This window comes from Gymnoscopelus braueri (genome assembly GCF_963280865.1).
Source record: "Gymnoscopelus braueri genome assembly, chromosome: 4".
Lineage (NCBI taxonomy): Eukaryota > Metazoa > Chordata > Actinopteri > Myctophiformes > Myctophidae > Gymnoscopelus > Gymnoscopelus braueri.
In genome coordinates, this window is record NC_137605.1 from 48,443,846 (window position 1) to 48,465,949 (window position 22,104).

A 22,104-nucleotide genomic window follows, 5' to 3' on the forward strand; every position below is an offset into this window, starting at 1 on the left:
GACCCATTTTGCAATTATTTGAATAATTGCAAATCACTTACCCTACCTTTAATAGTCTTAAATGTAATGGCTTAAATGTCCTTTTGGGCTAAATATCTTCTAGGGTCATGTTGAGGCGTATTGGTTTTTGGTGAACAGAAGAGCTAGAAAGCTAAAAATAATATGGAAGCAAAAGGCACCCAGGGAGAATCGATGCTCTGTGCTGAACCTTCTTAGATGAAAGGCTGTGCTAGTGTAGGAGCTGTGGTGATTATTGACGCTTTATGTTCCCAGCTGGATAAAATGAGAAAACTTGTTGTCGCCCTTTGAAAGGCACTCAGTGTTCCAAAAGGCCTGCCACATACCAAGGACACTCACAGTAATACTGAACTGGGGGCTGTAAATACACTCTGAATTGGACAGTTGTTTTTTGGCGCTGGATTGCAAGGGCAGCCCTATAAATGTGAACGTCGCTGACTGCATTGGTTGACTGGTTGGCCTAACAACAAACTAGCCAATCGCAGAACGTATCATCTCTCCAGTTTATGGGATGCCAGTTGGCCTAACAATGAACTAGCCAATTGCAGAGCAGTTGTCCCCCGAGGCTATGGGATATAGTCTGTCCTAATTGCCGACCTTTTCTCTTCAGCTTTCAAAATTGTTTCCAAACTATTTTTTTTGCAACGCAATGCAAAACTACAAGTTGTAATGTAACCAAAAGCAACTTTACTTCATTCTAAGATTACTACACTGATTAGCACCATGCTGTGGTGGCTGTTGTTGTAAATTCAGTGCAGCTGTGTATGGATGATACCCAACCAAGCTCAATACATTACACAGGGATTAAAACCACCTATTTCCTGTGGACATACGGACACAGACTGTCTGTCAAACTATTTACATTGTGTATGTGACAGTATGATTGACATTGAAACTGGGATTTTGAATAGCCAACGTATAAATGGATAAAATGCTTGTGATGCTGTATTAACACATTTTGCTGAGGACCCCCTGGAACCCCCCCCCCCCCCATAACCACTGGATTAATGTTTATATTCATCGAAATAATCGAGACGCATATTTATTTTCTTCATATTTTCTTATCTTTTATATATCAACAGATGAAACTATGCCTGTGTGGCTAAATCTGGCACATTTACATGCCACATCTAACTTATCATGTTTATTAATGTGCGTTGTCTCTTTTTTAATATAAGATACATTTTAATTTACGAGCACACAGTGTGTAATAAAGATTCCAACCCACTGTAATCTTTTCAATCCCAAAGTAGGCTAAAAGAGAATTTGTTCGAAGTCATTTGGATTTTTTTGTAATCAGAATCCTCCATTATAAGCGCCCGTGGACCCATCCATGCCTTTTCATAATCGCAAGCAATCTCAAAACAATTATTGTCATCGGTTTGGGAGGGAGGAAGATGGAGAGAGGCCGAGAGAAAGAGAAAGAGAGCACACGCTACTTGCTGGCACTTCACAGATGCACTTATTTTTGTCTATTATTTTGTCAAGTCTATGGAACTCACTTGTTTCTGGTGAAAGAATGCCATGATTGATAGATGAGAGACATCCTTTTTATTCATAATGCCCCAGTGTCAACAGATTAAACCCATTCGATCCGGGAACGCATCTGTGTCATTTTAGATTTCTTTGGCTATTAAAAAAAAATTGCAGATATACAAGCTCGTAGCACGGCGAGCTTGTAGATCTGTGCAAATCTTTGAATATATATACATCTTTTTTCTTTCTTTTTTTAAGCGAACATTTTTAATTCAATTTGAATCACTGATATCGAAGTTTAGAAAAAAAAACTTTTGAGGTTAAATGTTCAGGATTTTTCAAAAATAGCAGATCTACAAGCTCATAGCACGGCACTCGGTGCCGCGCTATGAGCTTGTATATCTGCTAATTATGAATTGCCAAAGTATAAAATAATGGTTAAAGTGGTTAAAATCTGAAATGACAGGCGCTTAATGGGTTAAAAGCCTTCCAGCATTTAACACAAGCCATATACCAGCTTTTTGATGGTTTCTGCAGTGCAGCAATATTTCTGGTTTATAGTTTCTCGGTTGTATGTTGTTTTTGCTGTTTTTTCTTTTATGACTATGTTGTAAATCCACGGTGTGTGTGGTGGGGGGGGGGGGGGGGGGGGCACACATGTGCATGTACATACATGTGCCTGTGTGCAGTGGTGGAACAAGTACTCAAATGTTTTACTTAAGTAAAAGTATCAATACTGCAATGTAGAAGTACTCTGTTACAAGTGAAAGTCCGGAATTCAAAATTTACTTGAGTAAAAGTACAAAAGTATTGGTATTAAAATGTACTTAAAGTACCAAAAGTAAAAGTACTATATGTTTGAAAATAGCAGATCTACAAGCTCACAATCGCGACGCGTTTTGAGCTTGTAGATCTGCTATTTTCAAACAGCCGAGGTATAAAATAGGGCTAAAGTGGTTAATGTATGTTTTATAATGTAATAATTTATATCTGAAAAGTAACTAGTAACTAAAGTTTTCAAATAATTGTAGTGGAGTAAAAGTACAATATTAGCCTCTGAGATGTAGTGGAGTAAAAGTATTGGAAATTGGAAATACTCCATTAAAGTACAAATACCTCAAAATTGTACTTAAGTACAGTACTTAAGTAAATGTACTTAGTTACTTTCCACCACTGCGTGTGTGTGTGTCACTGCAGTATCACCGTCCCCAGTGTCATGCTTGATCTTGATGACGTCTCCCATGTTCGCCTTCTGACAGCATATTTATCAACGTTATATGTTCACTGCTGTCTAAATAGAGCAATACCCTACCTACCCTTTTGCAAATCTGATGAGATAACAAATCAGTCACATGAGTCCTTGATACTGTCATACTGTCAAAATGCAGCTGTTGATGGGCAGATAGTTATGAGGCCGGGGGGTTATTCAGGGGATGTGTTGTTAACCCATTCAATTCCGGGAACGCATCCACAAATGTCTTCTAAATCTTAACTGGTTTCTGAAAAACGTATGTTGCTATAATATCAGCGGTGCTCAAAACTTTTTCATGTCAAGGACCCCCAAAATTATATGTATTTGGCCGCCGACGTCCCATCTCAGAATATTTAGTTCCAGGGACCCCCAGAAGCAAAGATTTGAGTTACAAATGTTCGCTTTAAAAATATATATATATTCAAAGATTTGCACAAATTTTCACGATTTTTCAAAAAATAGCCCAAAAATATATCTCCTCTATCTGTCCTTGGTTTCTCCCGTCTCTCTCTACACGCCTCTCTACAATCTCATATCTAAGAAATAAATAATAAAAATGCTGGAGGACGAAAGGAAAACGGGGGAATAAAGAATGTGCAAAGAAATTAATACTGCAAATTAAAAAATAAAAGTGCCCTGAGACCTATACTCATTACCTTCACTGGTACCGAACAGCCTGAAAAATATATGCATAGAATTCATTACTAGACCTATTCTCTCGCTCTCTCTCTCGCTTTAATACAAACATTGAGTAAATTAAATGGGTAAAGTAATATAGTAATACTGCAAATTCCAAATAAATGTGCCCTGAGAGCTATACACGTTTGTAGTGACATCGGTTGATCCCCTGTTCAAAAGCTGTGCTTTGCACCCATTTAGCCTAATCCCAGATTTGAACAAATTATTTGATTAGATCTGGGTTGATAAATGAACTGTGAAGATCTAAACGTATCAAATAGCGTTTTGATGTATGATGGATTTATCTTAATGTGATTTACCTCTTGCAAAAATGATTAAATTAATTAACATTTACTCAAGCCAGACAATTTAAGCAGCTCAGCAAACTCTTTATTGTGTATCTCCGTTTTGACACATCAAGGAGATCCGTTTCTGTTAAAGGGTAAAATGAAATGAAATTAGTTGATATAGGAATCCTGTTACACTTTTTCAGCTGCTATTTGCTTGTCTTAAAGGAGTAGTTCACCCCAAAAAGTACTTAGATTCCATCAATTTACACACCCCATGAAGCCTTGAATTTGATGACCGGCGGACTCTTTGAGTCTCCATTGAGTCATCAAATTATTGGCTCAGGAATGCGACAAAAACAAAAGAAATCTCCATGAATTCAAGGCCTCATGGTGTGTGTAATTGATTGAAAATTGGTACTTTTTTGAGTGAACTACTCCACTAAGTCAGTTTTATGTTAATTTTAACTTAGCCACTTAACCCTATACTTAGTTGACAGGAGTCTCCCAGGGCCTTATACTAGGCCTATTTTCACTTTACACTAAATATTTTTGCGAGAAATAAACAACCTCCCCCAACCTCACAACGTGGTGCGAAACGACAATTGAGAGCTTGTAGCCCTGCTATTTTCGCAGAATGTTCACCCCAGAATAAGGGGTCGGTTTTAAGTCGATTTTAAGTTATCAACGTTTTTACTTTTTTATATATATGAACTCTATTGTTCAAGAGTGCTCTTGCAGTGTTTCACAAATCTTCTCTGACCCTAATTGTCCCACAATAATCCAAGCTCTGCCCCAAGAGCGAGAGTACTGCACTGGCTCTCTCTCTCACAGCGTGGTTCATTCAGTTCCATCTGACACAGCAGTGCTGCTGCTTCACCAACATAACCAGCCATGCACTCCAACACTGCACAATGCATCCTTTGCAACCCGTCCTGACTCAGCAGGTCGGTGTCCCAACAGCGTGATTCACCTCACATCTGATTAGTCCTCCCGGCGCAGGGCAGGGCAGGGCGGCCAACCCAGCCCAGCCTGACCCAGCACATTCTAAACCAGCTCAGTCTCAGCTCAAGTCCCAGTAGAGACCAACCCACGCTCTTCACAGTAAACCCCCCCCATCTCTCACAGATTCCACAGCCTCAGCCCAAACCTCAACCCATGTCTAGTATATTATCCATACAGGTCTAGACTAGTGGTTCTCAAAGCTTTTTAGTTAGTTAGTTAGTTAGTTTATTTCGGTCATATTTTTTTTTTAAACAAAATAGTTGAACATGCATTGCAACTTTAGTCAACATGATGACTATTTGGCCAAAAAGGTATGGGCTGAAGCCGAAGCTTATTTTGCCCGCCTTAATACCATTTAAAATAAATTATCATAGTAGCATAAAGAAAACGTAAGCTCAAACAAAAGACAATGAACTAACACAAATCTTCAAATATTACATCTCTTGACAGACAAATGTCCTTGACATTTTCATGTCAAGGACCCCCAAATTAAAGGAGAGATCCGGACATTTTAAGTGTTATCTTTGATGTGTCGCTAATCACTCACCATCATTGAAAGGGACGTTGAGTTATTCCAGAGAGTCCCGTGTCGTTCAGTCTGTCGACCCCCTCCGTTGGCATAATGGGAGCCCGTGTAAGAGTGAAAATCGTCTATTATAAGCGATACAAAGTTCGTTTTTTCTCTACTACTGCTCATCGTGGACTCTCATGATACTCAAACGTGCGTTTGTGTGCGTTTGTGTGCAGAACTTGATGACGCTGGTTGCTTGTTTCTTCCACAGAACCTGGCGTCTGTGGAAGAAATAAGCAACCAGCATCATGTCGTTCTGCACGAACGATAGCTCGCTCGCGACATTCAGTGCACGTTTGAGTATCATGACACTCCACGATGAGCAGTAGTAGAGAAAAAACTAACTTTGTATCGGTTATAATAGAAGATTTTCACTCTTACACGGGCTCCCATTATGCCAACGGAGGGGGTCGACAGACTGGACGACACGGGACTCTCTGAAATAACTCAACGTCCCTTTCAATGATGGTGAGTGATTAGCGACACGTCAAAGATAACACTTAAAATGGGCGGATCTCTCCTTTAATATGTATTTGGCCACAGAGCCCCCATCTGAAAATGATTTGTGCCGGGGACCCCCATATACAATGAAAATAGCAGATCTACAAACTGTGAGCTTGTAGATCGGATCAGATTTTCAAATATCCGATGTATATAGGGTTTTAAGTGGTTAGACTGATGCTATATCAACTCATTTAGTTCGGGACCCCCTTGAACCCCTGGGGTCCCCGGCCCCCATTTTGATAACCACTGGTCTAGACCATTAAGTCCCAGTCTCTCTCTGACAGAGCTCCAGCTTCACCCATATTCAGACCCCAAATCTCCCAGTCCTAATCTAATTTAATACCTCTCTTTGGCCACTGTACCTGTTTCCTACTCGATGTGCGTTTCCTCTTCCCTTGCCTGTGAAGTTACAGTAGTGTCGTACAGCACTATCTCTCATGTAGCCGTTTCTAAAATCACAGTTGAATAGTTCAAATTCAACTCTTTTCTATTTTCAGTTTTTAAACTTTTCTACTCTCTCAGCATACATTGAGTTGGCAGTGGATTTGGGGAGGATTCTGCCTCCAGAATCAGATGCATCTCACACAGGCTGCAATACAAAGAAAGTGGAAATCGTTGAATCTCATTATTTTTTGGTTTACTCGGGGAAGCGTTCACTAGCTTCTGAAGTCTTCTGAGTGTCTGAGTGTTATGTTTGTTCTTGTCCTTTCCTCTCTACAGTAGCTCTGGTGGTCCAGTGAGGAGACTCGCAACCGCAACTAAACATACCACAGCTACTTCCCCACTGTGTTGCCGTTCCCCCTCAGTGCAGCATAGGAAAATAACCCTGTTGATGTTATGTGTGACCGTCTCGAATGCAGTGGCTCTGCTTTGCTCATTTCCAATGTGCCTGTCCTGACTCACATGTCCTTGTCTTATGTGATTTTTATCTTCGCTGATTTTGTGTGTGTGTGTGTGTGTGTGTATACAATGCAAGAATATCCTTGAGTGAAAATGTCATATTGAGAATTTGTGGTTTTGGATATGGGTCAATCTTTTTGTCAGTGTGTGTGTGTGTGTGTGTGTGTGTGTGTGTGTGTGTGTTATTTGTCACTCTCACACACACACACACACACACACACACACACACACACACACACACACACACACACACACACACACACACACACACACACACACACACACACACACTCACACTCACACAAACATGTTGATAGTACCCTGTAGTCAGCTGAGCTCTAAGTCCCATGACTGCTCTTCTAAAACACACTGCAGCCATATCCCCAATTATATCCTGCGCAGAGTGAGCCAACCCTTTTTTTTCCACTCGCTGTCTGTTTGCCCTCAGCTCACTCCCCTGAGTTCACGGTTCTCACACATCCCCCACCTCTCCTCACATACATAAGGACTTTCTGACATGCCTGCCACCTTTATTTGGAGAGTAGAAGCCCCAGCGGAGATCTTACACTCTTAGCCAGTTAAGACACACTCAGCAAGCCTCAGTTGTATTGGCTTTTAACTGGTGGAGACGAGGTAAAACGCCTCTGTGAGCGAGCTACAGGATTTATTTAGCAGCTGAGCACACAGGATGAAGGCCATCCCAGGCCACAAATTCAAGCACACACGATCTGCTGATCCTTAGCGGTATTCAGCGCTGCACCGCTTCCTCTGCATGGGTGATGCCACCGCAAGGGAGAAAACTGTGTAGGCTAGTGTGCTCTATTATGATGAATGAAAGAGCACAATGCACTTATGTCATCAGATTATTCCATATGGGGAAAAGTCACACGGTAACACAAGACTTGACATAAGACTCTCGCTTCATCTTCATCCCAGCATTGGAAGAAGGGGCGGAGGGAGTGCCAGTCATGCACTCATAGTACGTTTCAGTTGAGAACATTGACTCAGTTGTGCATCTTTGGACAATATCTATCGGTTTGGACAATATAACAAATAAATGTACAATCCTAAAAAAGACTCAAGATCGTCCTGTGCAATTGTGCAAATGTGTGTCTCCGATTTTTCTTCTCCCACACTTGCATTGCTGAGAAAGAGTCTTGCATTTGCCCTGTTATTTCAGAGGATCTTTCACACTGGTCTGAGAAATGCTCTCCACGCACAGGAGTGTGATATTTTATTTTATTTTTTTAAGATGTATTTATTGACAATGTGTACATTGTTATTCACAATGTACACATATCATTATCATATCTCATGTATTTTTGTTTTTTTAACAAGACTGAAACAGACAAAGAAAAAAGGAAAAAGACAAGATACACAAAAAACACCATAAAAAGAGAACAACAACAAAAAATAACAGCAAAAATACAGTCCTCCCAAACCCTCCCCCCACCCCTTTCCCAGAATGGTACACTACTCAACATTCAATACTCTAAATCTTATCCACAACACCTTTTGACAATATCAGATAAAACAGAAGAGAATGAAATCAACTATGAGGAGATATTGACGGTAGAACATCGAAGAAATTACCCCAGATTTTGTTTGTATATTGCAGGTTTTCTTCTAACATTGTACAGTATATTTTCTGGTGTGCAGGAGTGTGATATTCTCTCTCTCTCTTGTATGTTTTGTACGGTGTACAGGTGGAATCGCGGGACACGTTGAACGGCATTTCGCTGAAGTTCGACACTACCCCCAACGTGCTGGTCCAGCTCAACAAGCTGTTCTCCAGGGCAGTGGTGCCCGGCCAGGTATGTGAACCTGCCGTGCACTCCTCCTCCGTCACACGTTCCTCCATGTTGCACTCGGCCGCTTCACTGCATCCCACTTCATCGGAGCAGGGGTTCCCAACCAGTGTTGATTTCGTCGACTAAAAACTATGACGAAAAATGTCTGTTGACTACCGTTTTTCACTGACGAAAACGAAATAAAAACTAAGCTATGATGACTAAAACTATGACTAAATGTACCGACAAGTTCGTCAACAAATAAAAACTAGACTAAAATGTTTGGGAGGGACTAGTGGAGAGGAGATCCAGTAGAACTAAGACGAGTCATCATGGGTGCGCGCGGGTGTCACAGACCGAAAATAGTTGATCTACAAGCTCACAACGCGTCGCAGCGCGGCGCGTTGTGAGCTTGTAGATCGGCTATTTTCGGCATGCAGCTAAGTGAAAATCATTTTGATGCCATCACGGCCCACTGTAGATATAGTCGACTAAAATCGTATGATATTTATTCGACTGAAACTAGACAAAAAAGTAAAACATTTCAGGTGAATAAAATAAGACTAAACTAAGCAGAATTTTATTCAAAAGACTATGACTAAAAATGTGCCGTCAAAATCAACACTGTTCCCGACCTTTTCTGGAATAGGGCCCACTTGAAAATCATCATTGGCGTTCGGCGGCCCACCGATCTGACCACTTAGCACGGCAGATGGGTGGGCCGGCCGGCCGCCGTGTGAGTGTGTTAATGATCAATCAATCGACACTCTGTGTTCCGATTTTTGGGTCAGTGGAGCTAACGTTGAAGTGAAAACCACATTTTCAAGGTTTTAACGCATTCAATCCGGGAGCGAATATATATATGTGTCATTTTAGATTTTTAGCTATAACCATTATTTTTATACTTTGGCTATTCAAAAATCTTGAACATTTTGAGCAAATCTTTGAATATACATATATTTTTCAAGCGAACATTTGCAACTCAAATCTTTTCTTCTGGAGGTCCCTGGAACAAAACGTTTGACAAATGTTCGCTTTAAAAATATATATATTTCAAGATTTGCACACATTTTTGAATATCCCAAAGAAATCTAAAATGACAGAGACGCTTTCCCGGATTGAATGGGTTAAAGGAAAAAAAGATGATTTTTTTAATGTTATATTATCAATACAATCTTATTTGTGTTTTGGCAATTATTTGGGGGCCCACTAGCAATATCCTCACGGCCCACCAGTGAGCCTCCTAGTCCACTGGGTGGGGAACCACTGCGTCAGAGCACTGTTGCACAAAAACCTCACGTCCGCCAAAAAAAGCACAAGCAAAGATACATTTCCGTTGATTTCTTCATTGCTCTCCCCAATGTTTCCATTGCACTTTGGCCTGCATTGCAAAACGGAACAATTGGAGATTTGAGGGTTTTTTTTGGGGGTGGGGGGTGCTAATGGTTTTCTCCACTCCCATTCCTCTCTTAACACACTGCCCCTGTTCACAATGTCTTATCGCAACATCTTGGCTCTCCAGATGGCGCGTGAATGCATACTCTTTACAAGGTCACTTGTCCATATAATTTACATATTACATAAAGATATTATACAAATGAATATTGTATAGAATGTGGCGTGTTGAAATGAACCTGAAAAACACCCCAGTCTTGACTCTTGACAAACATTACTTAAATCTTAAGTGTGGCATACATATGTGTTAAACCAACACACAGTCAGTGGCATCTTCATCAGGTTTGACATGTTCATTGTTGTTACATAAAGAGACCCACAGTCTTATTTTTATTTATTTATTTCACGGAGAATGGAGAAATTTGACAAGCATCCAAAACGCTATTTCACTCCTTGAAAAGGAAATCCACACAAACAGGCTAGACAAGCCGCACTCCAAACCATTTGGCAGTCTTTTCTCTCTCAGCTCTCGGCAAGACAAACGATGCTGAGTTGAGCTTTGTCCAAACTGTGGGATCTGAAGAGCACTTACTGAATCATCGTCTCTCCACTGAGTCCATAATGTGGCTGGTTTTCCCGCTGCAACGAAACCAAGCTGCTTTTTAACCCTGCGAATGTATGTCACCAACACAACCTAGAGGTCCCACTTATGCACTTTGCTGCTCCACCATTGTTCCACAACCACACCACCAAATAGTAACCGTTTGTTCAAAAACTGCTAACGCTCTATAGATACAGGCCAGGCTTCAACAATTGGCACCTTGTGACCTTTTCATTGCAGGCGGAATTACATTTAAAAACAATGTACAGATTACAAGGTTTAACAATGAGACCCCCCCCCCCTGTGTTAATAGTGTACACATCTAGAAATTATTATCACAGGGAACAGGAGTGTTCCCTTCCTGTTTCCAGTAGCAGCAGTAGCACTATCAGCCAGTGGTGGAAAAAGTACTAAGAACTATTATTTAAGTAAAATTATCAATACTGCAATGTAGAAACACTCAAGTAAAAGTCCGGTAATCAAAATGTACTTGAGTAAAAGTACAAATGGTATTGGCATCAAAATATAGTACTCATTATGCAGAAGTTATCATATGTCTAAAATGTATAAATGTATGTCTTTAGAAAATAGCAGAGCTACAAGCACACAATGCGACGCCTTGTGTGCTTGTAGATCGGCTATTTTCAAACAGCCAAAGTTTAAATAGGGCTTAAGAGGTTAATGTATGTTTTGTAATAATAATTCAAATCTACAAAGTAACTAGTAACTAAAGTTTTCAAATAATTGTAGTGGAGTAAAAGTACAATATTTGCCTTTGAGGTGTAGTGGAGTAGAAGTAAAAGTATTGAACTTTGTAAATACTCAAGTAAAGTAAAAAGCGCCTCAACATTTTACTTAAGCACAGTACTTAAGTAAAGGTACTTAGTTACTTTGCACCACTGCTACCAGCCAACCCTCTGTTTAGTCATTCTGCTACAAATCAGATGGAAAACGATCCTATTCTCCTGGACAAGTGACCAGCATAAGTAACTCTAGACACCTCTACAGAAAATAAATGACACATTAGCATGATCAAATAAAGTAGATACAACTGCAGCTGTAAACATTACTACAGTACAGTATATCCATTGTTGATCTGTTTTATTTCCCTGTGAGTGAGAGAGAGAGAGAGAGCGAAAGCTACGGGCGAGTGGATGTATTAGCATATTTAGTAGCTCAAGTATGCTCTGTGCGTGTGTGTGCATGCCTTTATGTACTGTGTGTGTACATAATGTATGTACAGTAGGGGTGTAACGATACGTTTTAACAACGATTCGATACGTATCACGATACTTGGTTGTCGATACGATACATGAACGATACAGGTTAATTTAGAACGATACGATACGTTTCGATTCAGTGATTTAGTCGATACGATACATGAACGATACAGGACAGGTTAATTTAGAACGATACGATTCGATTCAATGATTTAAAATCGATATAGTAACTATTTATTTACCCAAAAATTCTGTGTGAAAAATATATACCTGGATACTGGATATAAACCCCTCTTTCTCTTTTTTCTTCTTAAAAGTACTTAGTATTGATAAAATTGATTATTTGCATTGCAAAACGATTCGATACGATTATTTGCATTGCAAAACGATTCGATACGATACAAAGTCAAACGATACGATATTTTGCACATATATATATATATAACATATATATATATATATACATATACTGTACATTGTACAGTATATGTATATATATATATATATATGTATATATATATATATATTAGGGGTGTGCCGATACACTAATTTCACCAAACGATACGATACGATATTTGGCTCACAACTTCGATACGATTTCGATACGATACGATACGCACTTTTTTATTATGAAAATATATGGGGGAGAAAAAATGCAAACAAATAATTCTGTTTTTGCATTATTCAGACGCAAACTTGTAGCTTTTCAGCTACAATAGCCGTTTTGAATCCAAATAGGGCAATAGTGTGACACCTGACCCGAAAAAAACAACATGTTGTCACCCTTTTCACCTCGGGGCTGTTTGCATGCCTGATTATTATAATTGTAAAAAAAAGAAAAAGAAAAAAAAATCTTCAAAACGATTTTTTCCCCCCAAAACGATACATATCGTCACGAAAACGTATCGCGATATATCGCGGGACGATATATCGGCACACCCCTACTATATATATATATATATATATATATGTGTATGTATGTATGTATGTATGTATGTATGTATGTATGTATGTACAGTATGTATGTATGTATATATATATGCGTGTGTGTATGTATGTATGTATGTATGTATATATGTATATATATATATGCGTGTGTGTGTATATATACACTGTATACATAATATATATATGGCTATCAGGCAGAATCCTTGTATCTCCATATTCTATACCTTATGGTATGACAGTGTCACACAAAAGTAACAAACATAGACACAACATCACATCGTGACATGTTATGAGCTTTTGGATCTGCTTTTTTTCCGCCTACAACGACATGCCCAGAGAGTATAGGGAGGCCAAGTTGAAAGTGGTTAAGTCTGTCTTTGAGTTTTCTAAATATCCAATAAGTATTAACAAGTCATGTGACTATTACAACATTGAATCAATGTTTTCCATTTCCTGAAAAGTAACAGTTTTGGACAATGAACAAGGTTTCTGCCCTACAGCAACGTGTATACAGTATGTCTCCCCCTGCATGTGTGCTGTATGTACTGTGTTACATGTGTGTTTACACAAAGGCAAGGCCTGTGTAAATAAAGACATGGATTGTTGTGTTTGCAGGTTCTGTACGTTCCTGATCCTGAGTACGTGTCCAGCGTGGGGAGCTCTCCCTCTCTCAGTCCCATCAGCCCGCTGTCTCCCAGCTCTTCAGAAGCGGACTTAGAGAAGGTGACGGTACGTTGACCCTCCTCACCCACATCTCTCGCTCGCTCTCCCTCTTAAACACTGACCAATTATTTTTCATTTTTTTTTTTTTAATAAAATAATTCTAAAATATCCCATAAGCTATAAGCTCACAACGTGTCGCATCGCGGAGCGTTGTGAGCTTGTAGATCTGTTATTTTGTAAGAATTTTTGGCCTATAATTACAAGCACACACTCAAAACGCATGCACTCTGGGCTGGGTGATATGGATGGTATAACCATGCTCTTTCATGCCTTCCATATGGAGCAATAGACGCAAAAGACAATGCGATTGTTTTTTGGGTACCAGCTTCTCTGGTACACGTTGGACGAAACTTGTTGCCGGCCTAACATTTTCATACTCTTAAGTCCGGTTGCTAGGACGGTAGATTGTTCAGGTGATGGAAAATGATTTGTGTTTCTTGTCTTGGTTCACAACGGCATATTTTGCAGACTGTTTACTGTGCTGCGTCACTTTTGAGATATCCAAACCACTTGCATATAATGGAGGTTGTCTTACCTTTTGTCAACAATTTCCTCACCTAAGGATAATACAAGCTCACTTTCACACTTGTTAAATGTCCATCTTTTTTCCCCTCTCCAATGGTAGCTCAACAATGCATAAAAACAACACAGTTCACAGTGAAATTCAGTAGGAAATGGGTGTGTACTTTGACGTGCAAGCAAAAAACACGGCAGTGTGACTGTTTGTTCTCCTGCTCGATAGGCTTTTAGATCTATTCATATTGAGTATTAATGTCCGACCTTCCCCATCGTTTTTATCGTGATCCGCTATCGAGATCGTTTTATCACCCGGCTCTAATGCACACACACACACACGTATACTGACTCATGCCAAGGCCGCTGTATCATCTTCATCATCAGTCTAATGGCGTACGTCCAGAGAGATGTCTTACGCTACCTCAGGACATAAACAGACGAGAAGCGGGCACATTATTTCCAAGGACAAAACAGGAAATAACACGGGCCTAACACTGTCCAAGGATAGGAGACAATTTTATCCAAGGATAAACAGACAGTATATCCCAAGGACAGCGCAGGCAGTTATGTGTATACGTGTATTGTGTTACACATAATAAGGAATACGGGAACGCAAATGAGGACACGTATGTAACTCCCCATTGGTTTCATTGGCCATTGTAGCTGGCCCCCGTGATGGATGACACTCCTTGTCAATGGAATTAGTCTCTCGTCCAGGCTATTAGGCGATGCTCCGTCCATGCTCAAGCTATTGTTATTTCGTGAGTGTACGTTAATGTAAGAATGCGGCCAGCCAGCAAAGGGCGTCACAATGTAAGGCAGCTGATGTATGGGCTTATGGCCAGTGACAATAGTAGGGCTTAGAAGAGCATGGCTGTTACTGTATATGTCGTTGCTGTCGGGAAGGAACCTTGTATCTCCAATCCTTCAACTTTATTTATTTCTGTAAATTAATGCCCTACTTTGTTATACAACATTGTCTCACAAAGGTCGCGAAAATAGCCGATCTACAAGCTTACAACGCGTCACATTGCGACATGTTGTGAGCTTGTGGAGCTGCTATTTTCGCCATTGTTGATTTTTTTTTTAAAGTGAAAGTGGTTAACCCATTTTGGGTAACTACTAACTATTTGTAACTATACCTTTCAAGAGTGGAACCCCTTTTGGGGTTCTTGTTGCTATGTACAGTATATAGCAACATACATTTTTGGAAATTTTTAAATAAATATTACTAACTTAGGTCAGGATTTAGACGGAGTTTTTAGAATCGGCCTCAGGTCTAAATGGGTTAAGTTTGTCTGTCTTTATAATTATTTAACCGAGGTTTTGGACATACAAGGTTTCCATCCGACAGCGACGATACTGTATATGCTGTGCAGACTGACAAAAAAAACAACAACAACAACAACAACAAGAAAAAGTGCTCCTCGGAGCACAGGTCTCCGCCAGGTCAGGTACTGTACGTTATTCTGGCCTCCTGGTGGCGCTATAATAGGCCAATGTGAAAAGGGTGCCATTTATTCTTAGGTCTTTCACGGCAATCAGACACTGCATTCATGATTTGAGGCATTTTGTTCCAAAAATGTGTTTTGCTACATTAGACCTGCTGGTGGCGCTATAACAGGCCAATGTGAAAGGGGTGGCATTTCTTCCTCGGCCTAGTGGGAATGTGCGTGTGAAATTTCACGGAAATCGAAAGCTGTTTTTGTTCAAAACGGACCAATCGTGCAAACTTTGGAAGCCAACCATAGGCAATGAGGATGGAATATGGGAAATCGGACAGATCCGTGTTGATCACATGACTATAGAGATACTGTGTACCGATTTGCATGACGTTTGGATAAAATCTGTAGGAGTAATGTAAAACAATGGGTTTTGCACAAATCGGCCTCCTGGTGGCGCTATAACAGGCCCATGTGAAAAAATTGGGGCAGAGGTTCTGAATTGGCATCCAGGGAGTGTGTGTGCACAGTTTCGGAGCGACCGGGCCAACGGTGCCGGAGATTAGCTGCTAACACACAGACAGGACGGACGGACGGACACACGGACGGACGGACACACGGACGGACGGACGGAGGGTAAAACATACTCTCTCGCCATGCCTTCGGCCTGGCGGAGACAATAAATAAGCTCCTTGAAACGGTCCTAATCTTAAATACGATGTATTTAACAGGATGTTGATGTATAAGTGTGGGCCACCTGGGTGTGATTAGGGTCTATCAGAGTCAATTTGTTACAAGTGGAGAATAGGAACTACAGGAGTCATTCAGATTTCAGGGCCTACTGTGACGTCGTCAATGTAAGGCAAGGCAATTTGTATTTGTATGTAGCCATAATCTCCCTTTCCCCTGTTTGCTGCTCAAAAGAATTTGTCCTGCAAATCCTGCAGCACTTCAGCAGCGATTCCCAACTCGTGGGCAGTGGGGATATTTGAAGTGGGCCCTCAAATAATTGGCAAAATGCAAATATTTTAATGATTACATTGATATAAAATATAATGTAAAAAAAAAAAATGTTTTTTTTTAAATTCAGTCATTCCTTCTCATTTCATGGATTTCCAGAAATGTTTATGAGGTCACAAACATTATTGATGGCAAACCCAATGTTAAATGAAAAGTGCCCGAATCGCTCCGAAACTTTTTCTACCCCCCCTAAGTGGGGGTCTACGAACAAATACTTCGGGCTCTGATTTTGGCTCCGCCCCCCGGAAGTGGGTGAAACAGGCACCTCAAACACTTGGTGGAATTGTTCAAAAATGTTCAAAGTGTTTTTTTTTCGATTTTGTATTTTTCTTAGATGCTTCTTTTTATGCAGAATTTTTCCTTTTTTTTTTTTTTTTTTATATTTTTTTAAAATATTTTTTTTTATTAACAGACACAATTGACTTGGGATGAGTATATCTGAGTGATGATTTAGGCTCAAACCTTTTGAAAAAGGTTTGAGGGACATACACCATATGATATTAAATTTAAAAAAAAATAAAAAAATTCATGGTGTAGCTCCTTTAAAACCTTGAAAAGTTGTCATTGTGATACCGGTAAATATGAACTTAAAGTGTACTACGTTAGATCCATTGATCCAAGCCGAAACACAATCGATTGATTGATAATTAAAATAAACAATAAAATAAAATATCTGAAAATTCGGCTACAATGTTCAGATGGGTGGGGCCCCGAACACTTTAGAGATTTTCAAGTGAGCCCTGATCCACAAAGGCTTGGGAACCGCTGTACTACATACAGTATTGCGGCTCAGGTATGCCTGCCGTATGGAATTCTGTATCATATGCAAGCCTTAGCCTGTTTCCCTTAGCTACTTGTATCAGCAGTTTTCGAACGAGCCGATCCCTAAAAGCACACCACAGGAACCCCGCTGGCCCCCTTAAGAAATATTACTTGTTTGTCCCCCTGTGATGGTCTCCTTGGCAACGGACGTCTGTTTTTGTTGCGTTATCAGAAAATGGTGTGCTGCTAGTACTGACGATGACGACAGTGACAATGACGCTCATCTTGCGGTACAGCAGCAGTGGCGAGCTTAAATTCTTCCGCTTCCCTCCGTTAATTTGGTTTCAGCCTGCCAAGAGAAAGGCCCCCGTCCTTTACTACTTATCTATTTGGGTCATGCCCGCGAGAAGAGGCAAGGAGCATATTCTGTGGCTCTCGACGGAGGCGGATCAGGAAAAGAGGGGCTGTGACTGCGGAGAAATTAAGCTATTAAAAGTGATGCCATGTCTGATGTTTAGAGCAACTAATGAACGTAGCAGCTCGCTCACCCCAGACAAGAAGCCAGCCAGTAATTATTTCAGGCAGAGGAAGTGCGCTTCCAAAGGCAAGAGGCGGAGGGGGAGGATTACCTCTCTGAATGTGTGAACTCTGCTTGTTTGTCGGTGTCGGTGTGTTCATGTGTGTGTGGTTGCGTAATGTGTGTAGCACTGCATACGTTACTGTAGGCTATGTTATTTGTGGGTGGTGCTTCCAAAAAAAAGCAAGCGGCATCCAGGTGCCGTCTGATTTAACACCACAGGAAGGACCTTAATAACCCAGCTCTGCTTTATTTGTTCTGAATCTCTGACATCGTTTAATTACGAGCCCGTTTGGTTGCCGCGCACTCCCCATTTCAATGAGGATATTACTGAAACAAATGGCTCTGGGAGGTGGGAAGTAATGGCACCGTAGCAGCCATTGGCTAATAGCACTGATAGAGATGAGTGCCCTGAACAGAAGCTGCTTTCACATTTATGTCTGCATATAGAAAGAGTCGGATCTAAAAGCACATGTTTAAATAGTCTATTAGGTGCTCAAATACCCTGAACAGTAACCATATTCTTTATCCCATTAAGACCTGGAACGCATCTGTGTCATTTTTTATTTCTTTGGCTATTCAAAAATAGCAGATATACAAGCTCATAGCGCGGCACCGAGTGCTATGAGCTTGTCGATCTACTATTTTTGAAAAATCGTTAAAAAAAAAATTAAAAAAAATTAAACTGTTAGGATTTAGAAAGCATTTTTTTAAATTGGCCTCAGGCCTTAATGGGTTATATTAGCACTGTGAAATTACAAAAAATCATTAGGAAAGTGATATATAAATGCAGTATATTCTCCGTACCTATACAGCACACTGGCTGTAAAAATCTATTTAGCGATCTAAAAAAATAAAGTCTGGGAAAAATGCTGGTCTGCATGAGAGATTCTGCTTTGATAACTAACTGATCTGATTTATAAACAATCGTTCCTTTTTTTTGCCTTAACGCAATGGATTTCTACAGTACAATGTGTGCATAGTGTGTCCATCATGTATCCCTCTAAGCTAGGATTTTATTTTTTGGGTGGAGAGACTGTTTATACTGAAGACGAGATAAGGCAGCCATGAAAGTGTCTTCATGCTTTGCCTGCTGGCTTGCTGGTGTTGGCAACGGAAAGTAACACATCTTGCAGGCATGAATGGTTGGCTTGCTTGTCTGGGTATCTGCGTGTGTGCGTGTGCGTGTGCGCGTGTGCGTGTGCGCGTGCGCGTGTGTGCGTGTGTGTGTGTGTGTGTGCAGATGGTTAGCTGACTTTCTGGCTGGCTGTTATTAGGATATCTGGCAGCCACCAGCTCATTGGCATTCTTGTTCCTTGGTCATCTCTGTGGGTAGACATGTCCTCTTTGTCCTCAGTGCCCTAGACCCCCCATGCACACACACACACACACACACACACACACACACACACACACACACGTATGTGTGGAGCAGTCACGTTCCGTTGCCCACTGCTCTGACCTTCTCTACCTCTGCCTCTTTTGGCACCCACGTTTCCTTCCTCTCTCCATCCTCCTCTCCCTCCCTCTTCCTCTCCCTCCAGCGGGGCATATGATCTAAAATTAGCGCCACAGAAAGTAGGACCAGTGTCGAGTATACCTGCATGCCCGGTACTACGAGGTCACACAGTTAAAGGGCGACTTCGCCGATGTTTTTGAAAAAAACTGTTTCTATATATCAGTGGTTCTCAAACTTAATCATGTCAAGGACCCCCAAAATTATATGCATTTGGCCGCAGACCCCCATCTCAAAATATTTTGTACCAGGGACCCCCAGAAGCAAAGATTTGAGTTACAAATGTTGGCTTAAAAAATATGTATATTCAAAGATCTGCTCAAATTTTCAAGATTTTTCAAAAATAGCAGATCTACAAGCTCGTAGCGCGGCACTTGGTGCCGTGCTACGAGCTTGTAGATCTGCTATTTTTGAATAGCTCAAAGACATCTAAAATGACACAGATGCTTCCCCGGTCTAAATGGGTTAGGATGAATCTGGTCGTTCCGTCGTGAGGAGGACATGTGATGGAATGAGATTTAACTCATTTTAACGATATTGGAATCATGTTAGATATCTGCGAAGTTGCCCTTTAAGTGCAGTGTGTTTCACCTACGAGGCTTTGGCACTTCACTTCCTATGCTTTCAGAGAGGAGGATGCGGTATTTTTGGGAAGAACATAGATTCTATTTTTGTTCAGGTCAAATCTCTCTCTTTTCTTTTTTATTATATTGCGTTGCTGTGAATACGACACGTTTTATAATGTTTTTTTTTATGTTATGTTCATTATTGTGATTCATTAAAGGGATTCCAATACATACTGTAGCGCTGCTGGGCGATATGACTTAAAAACGCCCTGTCACAACATTTATAGGCCTGGGCGTGCTATCACAATATTTATAGGTGTTAATGTGGTATGTAATGTCGATGTGTTCTTTCAAATTCCGTAATTACATGCAACACAGTTCAGCAGAATACGCCCACGGTTGTGTACACCTTTATGAGCTAAAATCACAATGTGATGCTTTGTTATCACTCCATTTTTCTTCTGTGCTGCCAGCATCGAGGTATGTTCTAGCACTAGTGGGCTCAAGGTTAACCCATTAAGACCGGGGAACGCATCTGTGGGTCATTTTTTTAAATTTCTTTGGCTATTCAAAAATAGCAGATATACAAGCTCATAGCGCGGCACCGAGTGCCGCGCTATGAGCTTGTAGATCTGCTATTTTTGGGGGAAAAAATCAAATGTGTGCAAATCTTTGAATATATATATTTTTTAAGCGAACATTTGTAACTCAAATCTTTGGTTCTGGGGATTCTACAGATGTCTTCTAAATCCTAACATTTTTATTTATTTTTTTGTATTGGGACGTGGACCCCCCAAATCAAAATATTTTGTTCCAAGGACCACCGGAAGTTGTAACAGAGTTAAAAATGTTCGCTTTAGAAAAATATATATATTCAAAGATTTGCACAAACGTTCACTATTTTTCTAAAATAGCAGATCTACAAGCTCATGAGCTTGTAGATCTGCTATTTTTTGAATTGCCTAAGAAATCTTAAAATGACACACAGATGCGTTCCCGGTCTTAAAGGGTTAAGGGGAAAGCAGGCAGGAGATAGAGGATGGTTTTGTTGAAATATTTAGCAGATGATTGTATTTATATATATATATACCGTCTCTGTCGGGTGGAAACCTCATTATGTCCAAAATTGTGACTTTTCAGGATTCAATAAAATAAAAAAAAAGCAAAAGTAGCAGATCTACAAGCTCTTTTGATACTTTTGTGTGACACTGTACTGTGATCATGTAGTAGGGCAATCATTTATGAAAAAAAATATGGAGATATGAGGTTTCTGCCCGACAGCAACGATATATGTATATATATATAATTTATTTTAATTAAATGTTTTGTGTTTGTGTGTGTGAATATGTCTACAGTATATACTGTATTGCCCAGCACTCGGCTCTTCCTAAATTCACCACTAGCTTCAGACGTTTAACAAATACCAGCCATTGTCTGCTCACTCTTGCAGAACATGACCATGCCCACAAGGTGGAGCTGTGGATTGATAGTTGATTGCACACTCTGTCACTGTCAAGGTCAAGGCAGGGTGGCACATATACCTTCCTGAAGTCTTTATCGTCATGTACTGAGAAATGCCAGTGGTATGCATCTCAATTCAAATGAATATTTGTTCATCTATTTAAAATGAACCGATATATGGATCTCACTGGAGTAGGTTGTGTTTTTTTTTTCTTCAGTTCCTGGGTGCTGTCTTCACCCCCTTTATCAGCCAAAATGGTGTGGAGAATAGCTATTTTCAGTGCCAGGTCCCATAAGGTATGGCACTGGTTTTCTTTGACTGTGGGTGTTGTAAAAAAAAAAAAAAAAAAAAAAAAAAAAAAAAAAAGAGATGATGGTGTCCTTATTTTAGCCTTGAGGACAAAAGAAATAAAAAAGAAAGGGATAATTCAAATGAAAATCAATCCCACACATTACTTATTGTGATTAAAATGTGTGTTTTCTTTTTTTTTGGGGAGGGGGGCGGGGGTGGAAGGGTCTGTTTGTCATTTGTTTCAATAAAAAAAAAAAATGTTTGTATTGCAAGCCCACAACGCATCGTGATGCGATGCATTGTGAGCTTGTAGATCGGCCATTTCCGTTATTTGTCGTGTCAACGAAGTGCAGGGCTTACAGTATAGTGGTTCAGCACGCCGGAGATCAGCTTTGGGTGATCAGTTCACTTCTTCCTAAGTTCCTCTCCTTTCCTTGCCACAAGCTGTCCTCTCTCTTGCTCCAATCCTCTTTTTTCTCCAATACACTTCTAAAAGCCTTCTCCTGGCACCTCCCCGCCGTCTCCTCTCTCTTCATCTCTACGTTTCCCTCTCGTTTGCCCCCTCTCCACCTTCGCCTTGCCTC

General features: G+C 40.4%; 1 protein-coding gene across 1 annotated transcript in view; it reads left to right on the top strand.

Annotated features, from left to right (window-relative positions):
- Positions 1 to 22,104, top strand: part of oxr1a (oxidation resistance 1a) — a 189,070-nt gene that overhangs the window by 131,357 nt on the left and 35,609 nt on the right. The window contains 2 exon segments of the mRNA XM_080425407.1: positions 8,398 to 8,505; positions 13,261 to 13,374. Coding sequence (XP_080281533.1) covers positions 8,398 to 8,505; positions 13,261 to 13,374 — 222 coding nt within the window.